At 34.4% G+C, this 17,899-nt stretch overlaps 1 protein-coding gene across 1 annotated transcript in view; it reads left to right on the forward strand.

Annotated features, from left to right (window-relative positions):
• Window positions 1-17,899, forward strand: part of LOC136031800 (rab proteins geranylgeranyltransferase component A 1-like) — a 59,673-nt gene that overhangs the window by 28,007 nt on the left and 13,767 nt on the right. The window contains exons 5-6 of the mRNA XM_065711596.1: window positions 12,046-12,289; window positions 15,391-15,613. Coding sequence (XP_065567668.1) covers window positions 12,046-12,289; window positions 15,391-15,613 — 467 coding nt within the window. The remainder of the gene's footprint in view (window positions 1-12,045; window positions 12,290-15,390; window positions 15,614-17,899) is intronic.

Here is a 17,899-nt window from a genome sequence, read left to right on the forward strand (position 1 = left end):
TCTTCCATACTCCAACCTCACAGAGGCACTATAAGATTTATTGCAGAGTAAACGAATCGCATTATTTTGGAGAACTCGAATTGGATTCACAAGCCATGGAAATGTCCCTAACCATACCGAAGAAGAATATAAAATACACGGATGGATTATACAAAAACCTTAAAATACGATGCGGGACAAAGTGTGCAAGTTTTCTAAGGATTCCAATATTCCGTGATAAAATCGCTGACATGTTCACAACATGTTTCCTAAACGACTAAGTTTCATCAAGTGTAATGCCTCAATACTTGACACAAAACTTCCTTTCAATCTCGCCATAACTGTATTTTAATCTTGAAATCAAATAATATTATGTAGCTGTTCTTGAGAATATAATAAAACTACTCTTAGCCGGGCGAACTCGTAGTTCATTTACTCGCATCCAAGTTGAAACTCTGTCTAACGATTGTTTACTTAATTCAAGTAATCTCTTCTCAGTTCTTGCAAGACAAATAAGCGACGTGTCATCAGCAAACATCGGTACTGTCACTTTTTGTGGATCATGGAATAATCAACTGAAATTGTTTTTGATATTAGACATGGTTTGACTTAGGTCATTTACAAAATTAAGAATAATAGCGGTCCAAGAACAGAGCCCCGTGGAACTCCACATGTAATAGGAAAGCTTGATGAACGCTTCGAGTCAATTTGAACATACTGTAGCCGCTCTGCTAAGAATGGGGCCAGGACCGTTTATGCCATAAAACTCATACTTTAAAAATAGGAGATCATGATCTACTGTGTCGAAAGCTTTAATTATATCGAAAAATATTGCTAAGACCCTGTAACCTTCATCCAACACTTGGCCGAGTGGGTTGGTGCGCTGGATTCGGGATCCCTTGTCTGAGAGGACACGGGTTCGAATCCCAGTGTACCCAATTCTTCAGTTTGGGACGGGGGTCAGTGGCGTGACTTGTAAGCTTAGCCAGAATCGACCCAGCTCTAAATGGGTACCTGGCGAAATCTGGGGAAGGTAAACAGGAAGGGTGTGCGAAAGCACAGGATGGCTGGCCCCCAACCCCCCATTAATTATTTGTCTCACCCCCCTTATGAACAGGAATCACACGAGCTACTTTAAAACAAGACGGGAAGAAACCCTCTTTTAATGCAGAATTAATTAGGAATAAAAGTGGCCTCTGGATTAGTGGCAGAATAAATCTAACCAATCTTAATGATATGGCATCACTACCAGAGGCACTGCTTTTCATTTTGTAGATGACCTGTTTCATCTCAGATCCAAAATGACCAAGGCAGTCAAAAATGCTTGGATCATGTAACATCGTACACATTCCTTCAGCAACACGCTTTCCTACCGCTGAGAAGTACTTTCTGAATACCTCTGAGACATCATCAGCGCTTTTGGGCATTTCACCTTCTTGGTTAACTATTTCAAGTTGTATCGTTTTCGTTGGCTGCTGAAGTGCTTCTTTAATCATGCGCCATGTTTCGCCGGACATCCCGATACTTCCTTGAGTAAACTTCACCTCTATTGATAGCGATTTGTGGTAGTTTTACACTTGGAAGATTATTTGAGTTTATTTTTGCTCATTCTTGGCTTAATGGAGCTCTTTAATTTCTTTTGAAAAACTTGTTTTGTATAAAAGTTTTTTTTTAACTTAATCATAATAAATAGGGTGACAGGCAGACCAGGATTTGCCAATAAGCAAACTAGGCTCGGGCAAAGGGACGCGCAATGCCACTGAGTGATTTTCTTCTTGACAAAAATTAGACTGCTGTGATCTATCGTCAAAGTGCTTAAATGTCAAACTCCTCCACCTTTGTGCCTATTACAAGAAAAGTGGATATTTAAAACTGCTGATAGAGAAAGTAAGAAAAGAAAGCGTGCCGAGGAATCAGAGCAACCTGAAAGTTATCGCCTGGCATTCAGGTACAGCCCAGTCGATGATTATAGCTTGAGTAGATGTGTTCAAATCGGGACTATGTCTAAAATTTATCCCTATTGCAAGGCCTTGAAATTCAATGGTGAAACAATGGGAATGTGTTGCGCCTCAGGAAAAGTTAAACTTCCTCTATTGGCTGCACCACCAGAGCCATCGAAGACTTTCCTTACTGGAACTACGTCAGAATCTAAGCGTTTTTTGTCACAAATCAGAAAATATAACTCATGTTTCCAAATGACGTCGTTTGGAGCCCAAATCGAAAATCCAGATCAGTTTATGTCTACTTTCAAAGTAAAAGGGCAAATTTATCATAGAGCAGGGTCCCTTCTACCATTCTCAGGCGAGAATCATAAATTTTTACAATTGTACTTCATCAGTGATAGAAATTCTGAATTGAATGCACGTTGCGAAATTTCTCCCAACGTTGAAAGGACAATCGTTTCCCAATTGCAACATCTTTTCCACGAAAATAATAATTTAGTGCGTCTGTTCAAAACAGCCATCGATTTGATGCCTACTGATACGCATAAAATTGGTATTTCCGCTGACAAAACGCCTCCTGGCCAACATGTGCGTAGATACAATGCTCCAACTATCGACGAAGTGGCAATCGTTATGGTCGGTGATCAGTTTTTGCCTCGAGATATTATTCTTCATAAGCGAAACGCTCAGTTGTTAAGAATTGCTGAAACTCATCGATGCTACGATGCCCTACAATATCCTATCATTTTTTGGGATGGAGCCGACGGCTATCACTTTAATATTAAATTGATGAATCCAGCCACTAACAAAGAAATGAATAAGAAATGCAGTGCAATACATTATTATTCCTATAGACTAATGATTCGGCAGGATGAAGAAAATTATATTTTAAAATGCCGTGAATTGTTTCACCAATTCGTCGTTGATATGTATGCTAAAATTGAATCAGAACGTTTGCTATATATCCGCCTGAATCAGACCAAGCTCCGCTCTGAACAATACATTCATTTGCGAGATGCAGTTATAAATGACGGTAATACCACAAACGTTGGAAGATTAACAATTTTACCTTCGTCATATGCTGGCAGTCCCCGTCATATGCATGAATATGCTCAAGATGCTATTGCGTATGTTCGTCTCTATGGTCGTCCAGATTTATTTATTACATTTACATGTGATCAATCTTGGGACGAGATACTGCAGCTTTTACTTCAAGGACAATCGGCGGTTCATAGACATGACATTACGGCCCGTGTCTTCCGGCAAAAGTTGAAATCACTGATAGTAAAACTTGAAGTATTTGGGTCAGTGCGATGCTGGATGTACTCAGTGGAATGGCAAAAACGAGGTTTGCCACACGCACATATACTAATCTGGCTACATAGAAAAATTACTTCGAACGAAATTGATGATGTGATTTCCGCTGAAATACCTGATGAAAATTTCGATAAGGGGTTACATGATATTATTGTAAAAAATATGATACATGGACCTTGCGGTGCACTGAACGAAAATTCACCATGCATGGCCAAAGAAAGGTGCACAAAGCAATATCCTCGACTTTTAGTATCCAACACAATTACTGGCAATGATGGTTACCCACAATATAGAAGAAGATCTACTGAAGGTGGCGGTAAAACAGCAATAATAAAGAAGCGTAACGGTACCACCATCGAAGTAGATAACCAGTGGGTTGTTCCATATTCCCTATTATTATCAAAAACATTTAATGCACAAATAAACGTTGAATACTGTAACTCCGTAAAGGCAATCAAATACATATGTAAATACGTCAACAAAGGCAGTGACATGGCAGTTTTTGGCCTGCAGCCCGAAATCAAAGATATCGACGAAATCGTACAATATCAGGCTGGAAGATACATAAGCAGTAATGAAGCTGTTTGGCGAATTCTTTCATTTCCGATACATGAACGTAGTCCAGCTGTTGTTTACTTAGCGGTACATTTACAGAATGGTCAACGTGTTTATTTCTCGGAAACCAACGTGCAACAAAGAGCCCTGAATCCACCGGATACAAAGTTAACCGCTTTCTTTTCGCTTTTCAAAAATGATTCTTTTGCAAAAAAACTGCTGTATAAAACTGCTGACAAAACTTACGATTTAGTGTAAAGAACGAGGTATTAACGAGGGTACAAACCCTCTCATATACATAATAAAAATTAAAGAATATAAAAGTTTGTTACGTAAGATAATTCTTAAGTTACGTATATTTTTTACTAATAGAAAAATTCGTTAAAAATAAAAATTTATAGTTGCCTTTTTATGTAATCGAAAAATTGCATGGCAACTAGGCCTCCTTTCCCATCCCTTATTTCTCAAAATCGTCTGATCAAAACTAAGAGAAAGCCATTTAGACAAAAAAGGAATTAATATGCAAATTTCATTTTAATAATTTATGTGTGGAGAGCCAAAATCAAACATGTATTAATTCAAAAACGTTCAGAAATTACATAAAAAAAACAAGTTTTTTTAACTGAAAGTAAGGAGCGACATTAAAGCTTAAAACGAACAGAAATTACTTCGTATATGAAAGATGCTGCTTCCTCATAAACGCCCCGCTCTTTACGCTAAAGTTTGACTCTGTCTCTCAATTCTTCTTTTTAAAACAGTAAAAAACTTTAGAGTAAAGAGCGGGGCGTTGATGAGGAAGCAGCATCTTTCATATACGAAGTAATTTCTGTTCGTTTTAAGTTTTAATGTCGCTCCTTACTTTCAGTTAAAAAAACTTGTTTTTTTATGTAATCTATATAAAAACTAGTTGTGTGTATGCATGTTTGTTTGTTTGTAAAAAGAGCGTTTGCATATGACGTCATTATTAGTACATACGGCTTTGTATATGCACAGACAATGGGAAAGCCAAGAATGTTGTATATTCGCAATTTTTACGTAGTTTGAAACACATATATAAATCTATCTATATTCACAGATGGGACACAGGGACACAACTACAATGGCTCGTAACTAATATGGCGCGTAACGACTTACGCGCGGGGGGGGGGCTTGGGGGGGGGTTGCGAAGCGCCCCACCAACTAGGTGTTAGGGTGGCGCGTAGCGCCACCCCAACAGCTAGTTTAATATAAGGGCAACCTGTTGAAATAATGGTAATCTAGAATGTAAAGGCAACTGTATAATGGCCACCTAAAGAGAGTCATTCACCAAAATTACTACCAAAATCAAAGATACTTCTTTGTCGTGACTTAAAAGCAGGAAGATTATAATCATTTTTCACGAGATTTGGCACCAATGCGTCTAAAAAGAGGGTTAGCCCAAGATGTGAAATTTTGCTGTAGCCCATTCCCATTCGGCCCATAATGGCCTATTCACAGACTATTGGAAGATTTATTCGCCTTATTCAATCTGAGTAACCATCTATTGGTAAAAAACTGTACTAATCTCTACAAAAAACCCTGCAGACTTTGTCGTAATTCCCGTAGTAGAAATGGCCCTCAAAATACTTACGAAAAAATATGTTGCCAGAAGTCTCGCAGCAAAAATTACTGTCCCATATATAATGTCATAGGGTGTGTTTTCTTACTTTTTCCTACTTAAAACAAATTTTGGTAAGAATTTGCACCTCAACAAATTGTTATTTTAAATAAATTCGTGACTCTATCTTTATTGCATGAAGCTAAAAACTCAACAACTAAAAGACTATGGACGGAAAAACCACAAGAAAAAAGAAGGACTAAAAAATGAAAAGAGACAGAAAAAACCCGCGAAGCAAAAACTCAAGATTTAATTTGGAGCAAGAATAAAACCAAGTCGTTTGTATGTTGTCTGAACCAAGACAACGTACAAACCTAATTAGTAGTTTTCTTCTAGTTTATTGATAAAATAAAGAGATGTACGTTTTTTCAGCCGATAACTGAAGGATAAAAAATTTATTTACTAAAATATTTTCCTATGTATTTTTTTTTTTCGTTTTTTTTATTTTAAATTCACAATAATGACACAAATGATGAGCTATACGAGAACTATGACACATATAAGGCCAGTAGAGAGCATCGCGGTTTTCAGGAATGAATAATTATAATAAAGCTTAATTTTGTTTATGTATTTGATTACATTATTATATAAAATATAATGTAATGTATAAATTGTATTTAATATTTTGGAGCGATTTCATCATCTGTTAGAACCGGTTATTACCATATTATTTTCGACATTTTAAGCCACGATACATGCAAAAAGTTTGTCAAAGCTGACAAAAAATTCTAGTAAAAAGTTGTGGACAAGAATTACAATTTTTTCAAAACTGCCAAATATGACAACAAAAATACTGAACAAGAAGAAATTTAGGAAAACGAGTCTAAAAATCTTTTGAACTTTTTCTTAGGTAAGTGCATTGCACTAAAAAATGGTGCATAACCAAAACAGACAGCTTAGTGCTTATCCCCTCGATATCCGTTTTTCAACATGATTTCTTATAGCTAGCTATATATCAACCTGAAAGCAGTTTTGTTTCAACTGCATTATCGGAACGTTTGAGATTTCCCAAGGAAGGTTTGAAGTTCTGTTAGGACATACCAGCAAAGCCGTTCAAAGAGGGAGGGGGTAACCACAGTCGTGGCTGTAGGGCTGTCCAGGTTGATAAAATTCTCACTTTTATTTGAGTTTTTAGCTTATATTTGAGTCGGGAAGGGGGCGGTGTAATTGATTTTGCCCTAGGCACCAGCAACCCTAGGAACGGCTCTGCATACGAGCTCTAGAAAAGACATTTTATAGTTTAAGTTTTATGTTTGTGAATATTTTATCATTATATATATATATATATATATATATATATATATATATATATATATATATATATACATATATATATATATATATATATATATATATACCTGTTACTGTGTTTAACTGTTGCAGAATGTATTTTTGGGCATTTTTTATGTCATAGGGGGAGAGTCACAAATTGACATCCTTAGTTGTTAATAGATGTAAAAAAAATGAATATGCTATTTACTTATTTTTCTTCCTCTCCTTATGAAAGTATAAGCTGGCGGTACGGAAACTTTGTGACACAAATGAGGGTGAAGGGGGCTCAAATTTTTAAACTTTATAATGCCTACCGACTATGCTCAGCCCCTGGACCACGGACTGCATGTTCCTTGTGACCTAGAGACCGCATGTAGTCTTATTCCACTTTTTTTCTATTTATAGAAGGTTTAAAATTATTGATCGAGCCTTAGTGCTCGGTGATGTTAATTTGCGCCATTTTGGTTTGTAGAATTATAGTTTCATAATATAATTCATCAGAAATTTACATTACTAATATACTCACACACACACAGAAATTGTAAACTGAAAAGAATTTGGTAACTTGAATCTTGCCAATAATTATGATGCATAGTTGAAGTCCATTTAGTCTTCAGGAAATGTAAATGACGCAATAGCCTTTCCAGAGGTTAGAGAGGTGGCTTGCAAGGCGAATTTGAGTTTTTTATGAAAGAAGATAATAATGTCCTAACTTTCCATCAACAAGCTCACGAATGAATTCTCTTGTTTTGTAAAGATTTTGAACCGTCAATAAACCAGGATACTTTATACTTGCTGATTGCACCATCGGAGGTTTGCCTAAATTAGCATGTCTGCTAATCTTGCTTTTATCGTTGAAAAACAGAACCTCAGATTTAGCCGTATTGAAAGATAAACCAGTTGAAGTTCGATTAAAGACTGCTAGTAGTCCTGTTAAGGCTCAATAGGTCATCTTGTTGGAACCCACGAGGAGCCTGTTAGAGCCTAATAAGATTTTGAAGATCATCTTCACAAACTATTAACGTCACACTAACACCTTTGACGAATAAGCCTCCAGCACACCTTTGTTGTAGAGTATCGGCTAAAAGGGGAGCCTTGTCTCATACCCTTATCTACGTTTAAGATCGGCACTCTAGCATTTGACAAACATTAGTTGGCACTACTGGCAAAACCCACAGATTAGCTTTCAAATTGGATATATGTAATATATCATACGAATATGTGTAATATTTCCGTATATGGTAACACAGAAATAAAACAAAGGGCGTACCGCGTTTCTAAACCTTAAAAAGTGACTTCCAATAAATTGTCTAACCATATTCTCATATTGTATTGTTGCTTTAAGGGCTAACTTAGGATGGAAGCAGTCAATAGTGCAAACTAAAGATGTTATATGATCTTGGAAGAAATTCATCCATGGCTACATGGATATGGCAAGAAAGGGAGAGGTTGGCGCAATTCTATGGTCCAAATTTAACAAGCAGCCACATGTGTTAACTAAATATATGTAGCGTCTTTGGGAATTAACGCTAGTCTCCGTTCGATTAACATATTGACGGTACTTGACTCACGATTTTTAGTATCCAATAAATCAAAACTAAAGGTTTCTTTGTGTGCATTGCTTGCATTCTCGACAAGTCTAATAGTATAATAGAGCAGTTTAAAGCAATAATAGAACTAGTACAGACTAGTATGATGGAATGGCTGATTTTTGAAGGAAAACCAACAATTCCAGTACTTATACTACTTATAATAGTGGCGGGAATCAAGCGTTTTGACCTTCCCTGTCATTGAGAATCTTCTGAACTTATTTGGATCGTGTAGTGTGGTCTGCTGTCAGCTGCTCTGCAAGTGGGAGCCATTGGGTTTCCCATCTGTGTCCGAACTTTCTGAACCCTCTGATGAGCTCAAGACCTGATTTAACGAGGTTCCACCAGTTTTTCTCCTACCCTCGTTGGTGTCTCTTCCGCAAGCTAAAGAGCTCAGCTAGAAGAATTCGGCAAGGCAGGTACTCTGGTAGCCTCCGTAAGACATGGACCAGCCATTTCAGTCAGCGTTCATTGATCGTGAGGGTAACGTTTCTCGATGCCACACATTCATCCTAAGTCCATGTTTAAATTTGAAGAAGCATTTTAACCTCCCCCCCCCCCCTCACCTTCATTATAGTTTTTGTGAATTCTGTCACTGCTTTCAAAACTCTTAAGGGACTTATCAATTACTAATGCAATTAATATAAAACAGTCGCAGATCGAATTTACAACAATTCTTGCTTTATTGCAAGACTAGTGATCTGAGGATCCCTGTAGCATATATATATACGTATATTATATATATATATATATATATATATATATATATATATATATATATATATATATATATATATATATATATATATTTATATATATATATATATATATATATATATATATATATATATATACGTTTAGCCCTTAAATTGACGTATCTATAAAAAAATGACATTTTTTGTCAGGCCTTATCCATATCCAAGATCACAAGAAAAGTACCAATATTATTTTTCTCCTTCTTCTTAAAGTTGACAAGTTTCTACACACGAGGCGGCTATGTAGTAATATTGATATAATGAAGAGAATAATAAAAAAGGACACATTTGACTAAAATTTAAGCGTCTAGAATTATGCTCGTGCATAGAATAGATAAGGAGCCCCTGATGCTGGACCCGTCAATTAAAAAATAGGGGTCTGAAAATATTGCTGCTTCCTATTTAGTATGCCATATCCATCGACGTATATGTAGCATATACGTCGGTGGAGACTGGGAGCTAAAATTGTAAAATTCAAAGACCTTACTCCTCATTAAGGCTAGTTATAATAATGCAGGAAAAGTGAAATAAAGGGTGCCACTGTTTATTCGAGGTTGGTCTTTAGAATACCTAAACAAAAAAAAAAATCAGACAAGAACAAAACAAGGATTCTTGTAATTATATATGTATCGATTGTAACCTTCCTTCTGTAATAATTGGCATATTATGTTATTAAGCTCCATTTTAAATGGAATTTAAAATCGAACAAGTAGGTAATAATTTCCTTTTTTGTATTGTTCTTCCAAGTATTCCCTGGTTGTAATAATGCCAAGATGTAATGTAAGATTTAGAATCATTAAAAGCCCATTCACAATGAGATTTTACCAATAACAAGAATAAACTACCGCTATTGGTATAGAATTTTTCTTAGTTTTCTTAGTCGCTGAAAAATTCTTAATAAAAGATGATTGGCTCAAATTAGCGCTAGCCAAATCTCGATATTAGTGAAACTTCATTGTGAATGTGCCTTAAGAAATGTTAACATTCAGGGCTGCCAATTCTTGGGATTTTTGTTATTATCACTTAGCATTTTAGAATTTTTTGCAAGTGTATTTCAGGCTATTGTCAAATTCCTTGTTGCAACCGTGCTAAAGAGTAACTTGAAAAAAAAATTATACAAGTTAATTTAATGTATACGAAAAATAATTTTCTTTACATAATTATGCGGATCTTTGCTACAGACACTGTATAGCATTATCCAGTTGAGTTAAAATGTGTCGTCACTACAAGTTGATAAAAAAAACCTGCAAGTAATGAGCGACATTAAAACTTAAAACGAACAGAAATTATTATGAAAGGAGTTGTCCCCTCCTCAACGCCCTGCTTTTTACGCTAAAGTTTGACTCTTTGTCACAACTCTACTGTTTAAAATAATAAAAACACTTTAGCGTAAAGAGTGAGGCGTTGAGGAGTACGGAATAATTTCTGTTCGTTTTAAGTTTTAATGTCGCTCCTTACTTTCAGTTAAAAAAAAACTTTTAATTTCTGAATGTTTTTGAATTAATGCATGCTTTTATTTTGGCTCAACGCACATGAATAAATAAAACAAAATTTAAATTTCGTCAATACCTCGCTCTTTACACTAAAGCTGGAATTTTGTCCCAAATCTTTAAGAATGACCCCAGAATCACAAAGGCCGAAGAATAAATAGTTGAAATTACTAAAAAAACTTTAGCGTAAAGAGTAAGGTATTGTGGAGGAAACAAACTCCCTTGTATACGTAATATTTAATGTTCGTTTTTTAATTTTAATGCTGCTCATTACTTCAGTTGAAAAGAAAATTATTTATTTTCTCATTGCTTTTTTTAAATAATGCTAGAAAATCCTGTGCTCCCTTCATGGAAATTCTCTTCCCTCATGATAAATTCCTCCATGTATAGATCCTCCCACGTAACCCATCCCCCGACTCACCCCCACCCCGACGCAAAAAAGTGCCCCTGAAAACGTATGTACACTTTATAATAACCATTAATGTATGTAAACAATGGTCAAAGTTTGTAACTTGCAGCCCCTCCCCCGCGAACTGTGAGGGATTACGTCGCCCCCAAAGACATAGTTATTAAGTTTTCGACTAGGCTGAACAGAATGGCTATCTCAAAATTTTGATCCGGTAACTTTGGGGAAAAAATGTGCGTGGGAAGTGGCCTAGGTGCCCTTCAATTTTTTGGTTTACTTGAAAAGAGTACTAGAACTTTCAATTTCCGTTAGAATGAGCCCTCTTGCCACATTTTAGGACCACTGGGTCGACGCGATCACCCCTGAAAAAAAAATTAGACCCGCATCCGTGATCTGTCTTCTGGCAAAAAATACGAAATTCCATATTTTTGTTCATAGGAGCTTGAAACTTCTACTGTATGGTTCTCTGAAACGCTGAATCTGATGGTGTTATTTTCAGTAAGATTTTATTACTTTTAGCGGATGCTTTCCCCTATTTTCTAAAATAAGGCAAATTCTGTCAGGCTTGTAACTTCTGATGGGTAAGAAACTTAATGAAGCTTATGTATTTAAAATCAGCAGTAAAATGCAATTCTTTTGATGTAACAATTGGTATCAAAATTCCGTTTTTTAGAGTTTTGGTTACTATTTTAGAGTTTGGTATATATCAGTTCCTAGCAAAATTTAAAAAGAAAAAAAAAATAAACAAGATACAGATCCTTTTAAGGTTCTACTAAATAAAGTTTGACGTCGTTGATTTGTTTTTTTCTTGGAGAACGTTCTTACCCATTTCCCAAACACTTCAGCCGTTTCTTCAACACTGTGCGTGTTTGGAACGATGGTTAAACTACGAGTATTTTTAATAAGATATTCATATCGAAATCATCCCAATCTGGCAATAGTGTCACTGTGAAACCTAAGATTAGTGAAATGATATCCAGTTGTGCGATTATGAAAATAATTGTAATTTCTTATTACTTTACTATCATAGTTTATTTAATGAACTAAATCAATTGTTTGTTTCCTTGAAAGCCCGTTATTAAATTGATTTGAAATAATTTAAGGTTTTACTGTCCTCTGGGGACATGGTAGAGCTTCTGATCTCTTCTGGAGTTTCTCGCTACTTGGAATTCAAAAATGTCCTCAAGATTATGACATTTGTGGAAGAAGAAGATAGAATTGTTTCTGTACCTTGTTCACGAGCTGATGTTTTCTCGACAGATGAGGTTACTGTTGTGGAAAAAAGACTTTTTATGAAGCTAATGGAGTCATGTCAAAATGAAAAGACGATAGAGGCTGAAAATAAAGGTTTGCTAGTTATATTCTTTTTTTTTACCTAGAAATCTGCTATTTAAAAATAGGTATACAATACAGTTATACAATTAATATATAATATACAACATAGGTACATAAGCCCAGTTGTTACAGGGCTGGGGCAATTGCAAAATTTATTTAAAATGGGAGAGAAAATGGGTGTTAAAAGGTAAAAAAGCACACTCTTAAGTAAACATTTCTGGATTTTTTTTTTGAGTGTTCTTAGGGCGAAAATACAACCTCTCCTCCCATATCCCCTGTGTAAAAGAATATCGCATAGTCAAATATAACTACCGATCTACAGTCGAAAATTCTTGGAGTAAAAATTTCAGTTATCTCTAATGATAACTATTAAAATCATAAGAATTTTATTCTAACCAAAAAATAAAAATAAAAAAAATAAAATAAACACGCATCCGTGGTCTCTCTTATGGCAAAAAATGCAAAATTCCACATTTTTGTAGATAGGAGCTTGAAACTTCTACTGTAGGGCTCTCTGATACGCTGAATCTGACGGTGTGATTTCCGTTAAGTGTGATTTTGGTGTGATTAATTCTATCACTTTTAATGGGTGTTCCCCCTGTTTTTTAAAACAAAGCAAATTTTCTCAGGCTCGTAACCTTTGATGGGTAAAACTAAACTTGGTGAGACTTATATATTTAAAATCATCATTAAGATGCAATTCTTTTGATATAACTGTTGCTATCAAAACTCCATTTTTTAGAGTTTCGGTTACTATTGAGCCGGGTTGCTTCTACCACGAACTGTTTGACAAAAGACAAGCCGAGGCAAAAAGTTATAGGTCCAATTAAAAAAATGTAATTTTACAAAGCCACCATTCTAATTTAAGGTCTATTTGGACGTCATAACATAAAGAAAAGGCTCAAATCGTTTGCGTTTAGAAGATAAGCGACAGTAATAATCTATATATAGAAACGTGCCGGGGCCTGGCGGCGAAGCCGTCATGCACCTGGTACTATTTATATATATATATATATATATATATATATATATATATATATATATATATATATATATATATATATATATATATATATATATATATACTAGCTGTTGGGGTGGCGCTTCGCGCCACCCCAACAGCGCGCCATATTAGTTACGCGCCATTGTAGTTGTGTCCCTATGTCCCACCTGTGAATATAGATAGATATATATATATATATATATATATATATGTTTTTAACTACGTAAAACTTGCGAATATACAACATTCTTTGCTGTCCCATTGTCTGTGCATATAAATAGATTGTCAGGTTTACCGACTCTTGAACATGCAACATATAATGGTCCATGGGAAAACAATCTGTATTCAGATCTATACCTCATGATTCTAATGATTGCCCTTGAGCTTTGTTGATGGTGATTGCTTATCGACCATTCCCTGAGTCGCCATCGTCATTTATATATCCCCCTGTGCACCCCAGCGTCCCCTTTGTAGTTATGTCCCTGTGTCCCGGTCGTCATTTATATTCCCTGTGTCCCGGTCGTCATTTGTGTCCCGGTGTTCCAGTCTGTGATTTCTATTTGAGTGTCCCGGGCGTCATTTATATTCCTTGTGTCCCGGTGTCCCGGTCGTCATTTATATCCCCCTGTGCCCCCTGGCGTCCCCATTGTAGTTGTGTCCCTGTGTCCCGGTCGTCATTTATATTCCCTGTGTCCCGGTCGTCATTTGTATCCCGGTGTCCCGGTCTGTATATACATTCGTTTTTTAGTTTTGTTTTTCTCCTTTATTTTTTTCCTTTTTTCTTTTTTTTCTTTTTTAGTTTATTTAGATTTTTAGATTTTTTAGTTTTTTTATTAGTTTTTAGTTTTTTTGTAGTTTTTACCATTTTTTTAGTTTTTTTAGTTTTTTTTTTTTTTACTTATGTCCTGGTCGTCATTTATACTCCCTGTGTCCCGGTCGTCATTTGTGTCTCGGTGCTTTGTTGATTGCTAATTTATATTATATTTATATTTATATTTTTTATATTTATTAATATTTTTTTAGTTTTCTTTTTCTCTTATTTTTCAGTTTTTTCCTTTTTTTTAGTTTTTTCTTTTTTAGTTTTTAGTTTTTTTTTGTTTTTTACCTTTTTTTAGTTTTTTTAGTTTTTTTAGTTTTTTAGCTTTTTTAGTTTTTTTATTAGTTTTTAGTTTTTTTTTAGTTTTTGCCTTTTTTTAGTTTTTTCAGTTTTTTTTTAGTTTTTAGTTTTTTTACCTTTTTTTAGTTTTTTTTAGTTTTTTAGCTTTTTTTGTTTTTTTTCTTTTTAGTTTTTTTTGTAGTTTTTACCTTTTTTAGGTTTTTTTCTTCTTTTGTATTAGTGTGAAATAATTCAGACGTCATATGCGGACAAACACGACGTCACTCGACAGACAGACAGACAGACATAACCCACAAACAACTTATTTTATATATATTTATTCATATTTTTTTAGTTTTCTTTTTCTCTTTTATTTTTCAGTTTTTTTCCTTTTTTTTTAGTTTTTTTCTTTTTTAGTTTTTAGTTTTTTTTAGTTTTTTACCTTTTTTTAGTTTTTTTTTTAGTTTTTTTAGTTTTTTAGCTTTTTTAGTTTTTTTATTAGTTTTTATTTTTTTTTGTAGTTTTTGCCTTTTTTTATTTTTTTCAGTTTTTTTTTAGTTATTAGATTTTTACCTTTTTTTAGTTTTTTTTAGTTTTTTAGCTTTTTTAGTTTTTTTTTCTTTTACGTTTTTTTGTAGTTTTTACCTTTTTTAGTTTTTTTCTTCTTTTGTATTAGTGTGAAATAATTCAGACGTCATATGCGGACAAACATGACGTCACCTGATCCACAGATCCACACACAGACAACTTATTTTTATATATATAGATATATATATATATATATATATATATATATATATATATATATATATATATATATATATATATATATATATATATATATATATATATGTATATATATATATATATATATATATATATATATATATATATATATATATATATATATATATATATATATATATATATATACATGTATAAGACTTTTCTATTGTATAATATCTCTGGCTTTTGAGTGCCTCAAATTGGGTTAACAGTTATATGTGATTTTAGAATTTGCTGATAAAACTTTTTTGGAGTATCTCAAGTATAAGAAGTTGACTCCCAGATTGATTCATTATGCAACATCGGCCATTACTCAGACAAATGAAACAACTCCGTTTAAAGAAGGTGTCGAGCGAGTTCAAAAGTTTATTAAAAGCCTTGGACGGTTTGGTAATAGCCCCTATTTGTGGACACAGTATGGAACCGGAGAAATTCCCCAAGCGTTCTGCAGGTAGGCTTGACTGTAATTTATTATATCATTTTAGCTATAACTTATATAGATTTTTTTTAGTTCAAAATTTTGTGTAGCCTAATTATGATTTTATTTCTTATATGTCTTATCCATATGTATTATTTTCTCATATTCTTATATTATGTGTTTCAATGAGCAACCGTATGTTTGTGTATGTATTCATTTTTTTTTTTTTTGAAAATGTCTCCATATTTATTTTATTTTTTATTTTTGAAAATTGGCACCCTGGGATTTTCTGTCCTAAAAGAATGATCTAGATAATTCACGAGCTTGGAAAAATTTGTTGAGAGTCTTAATTTTGGCGAAAAAATTCGTATGAGTCGCTTCATGTTTATAATTATTTCAACAGCATAAAGTACACCATTTATCACCGGAGTTGTCGTATTGCTTTTAGCGCCTATGACGTATGCAAAATTCCAAAAGATGACAAATAACAAAAGATAGAATTTCTCAATTCAATTGAAATTACTGATTTTACACCTCATGACTTAAAACTAAAAGAATTACGCTATAATTATGCTCATACGTAATTGGAGAATCAAATACATACAAGTCTGCAGCTTACCGAATGCCAGGGCCCGGGCGAAGCTCAATATATGAAATGATGATTTTGAACTGAAACCTAAGCGCAGCGTTGAAACTTCTTGTTGTTGCCTTATTATTTGGAGAACCATACGCATGATCTCAATCAGGACTGCCACCACGGTCAGTTCATAAAGTGCTACATTGCTCAAATTTGCGTGTTACATAGTGATTTTCGGTGCTATAGTCAAAAAATTGACTATAATAATGCTAAACAAGTGCAAAATAGCATTTTTTGTGCTAATTTAGCACGTTTTTAGCAACCTCGAGTACGTGCTACGGTGCTACATATAATGACATAGTGCTAAAATAGCGCTTTCGTACTACATGTACAAATCTGATCTCCATGGAATTCTAAGCCTCGTAGTAGCCGAGACGTGAGTTCCGGGGCTTTTATTGCCAAGTAGAGATCAACCCCGCTCTGCTCCCACAAGGTTAACATTTAAACACAAGACAAATAGAAAATATTCTCGTATGTGCAAGGGCCGTCGCCCCTTTTATCTCCTCGCTCCTTGCGCTGAAGTTTGCCTTCAGTAACAATTGAATACTAAACTTGAGAATTTAAAATTTGACAATGTGGAAGATGGTTGGACTAATTTTAGAAATATTAATTTGTGAAGTTGCTGATGGTGTCTTAGGGAAGAAAGTTAAGACTACAGCTAGTAATATTAGTGAAAAAGCTTTATGTTTAATAGAGAGTAGAAGGGGTTTGTACAAGAATTATCAGATTGATAGATTATATGAAAACAAAAGGAATATAATGAAAGTGGAGAAAGTATTACAATATGAACTAAGGAGACGTGAAGTCGAGGCCATGAATAAAATTGCCGAGGATCTGGAAGCTAGACGGCATAACAGTAAATTATTGTACTGGCATGTTAATAAATTGAGAGGAAGTTGTCAATCCGGAAATGTCCCAGTTAAAGATAGCAATGGCGCCACAATTAGTGATAAGTAAAGAGTTAAAGAGAGATGGGCGGAACATTTTGAGAATATGCTAAACCTAGATAAAATTTCAGGAAAAGATATAGAGGAAAATGAAAAAGTTTGTGATACCTTGGATGTGAAGCAAAATTTGTTTTGTGAGGAAGAATTAGTGACAGTACTAAAAGAACTAAAAAATAATAAGGTTCCATGTGCTGATAGTGTGGTAAACAAGTTTTTTAAATATGGTGGCTCCGAGGTTAGAAATAAGCTATTAAAGATTATGAATATGATTTTTGAAAAAGGGGAAGTACCTAACGATTTTAGAAAAACCTTAATTAAACCACTGTATAAGAAAGGTGACAAGAGTGAGTGTCGTATAGACTGAGAGATACTGTAGACAAAGTTTTAAGAGAAGAACAATGTAGTTTTAGAAAAGGTAGAGGGTGTGTCGACCTAATTTTTACTCTTAGTTTAATAATTGAAAAGTGCCTTAGTTGTCAAACACCTTTGGTCCTCAGTTTTATAGGTTATGACTAAGTGTTCGATCCTGTTGATAGAAGAGCTTTAGCAAAGGTATTACCCTTATATGGTATACCAGACAAATACATTAAAGTGATACGAGAATAATACTGCTGCGCTTAAGGTAGGAAATGAGGTTAGCAACTGGTTTTGTATTAAATCAGGAGTTAAGCAGGGTTGTGTTCTATCACTCTTTATATGGATCCTTTTGATCGACTTTATCTTAAGGAGCACAGG

Source organism: Artemia franciscana, chromosome 10 (assembly GCF_032884065.1).
Source record: "Artemia franciscana chromosome 10, ASM3288406v1, whole genome shotgun sequence".
NCBI lineage: Eukaryota > Metazoa > Arthropoda > Branchiopoda > Anostraca > Artemiidae > Artemia > Artemia franciscana.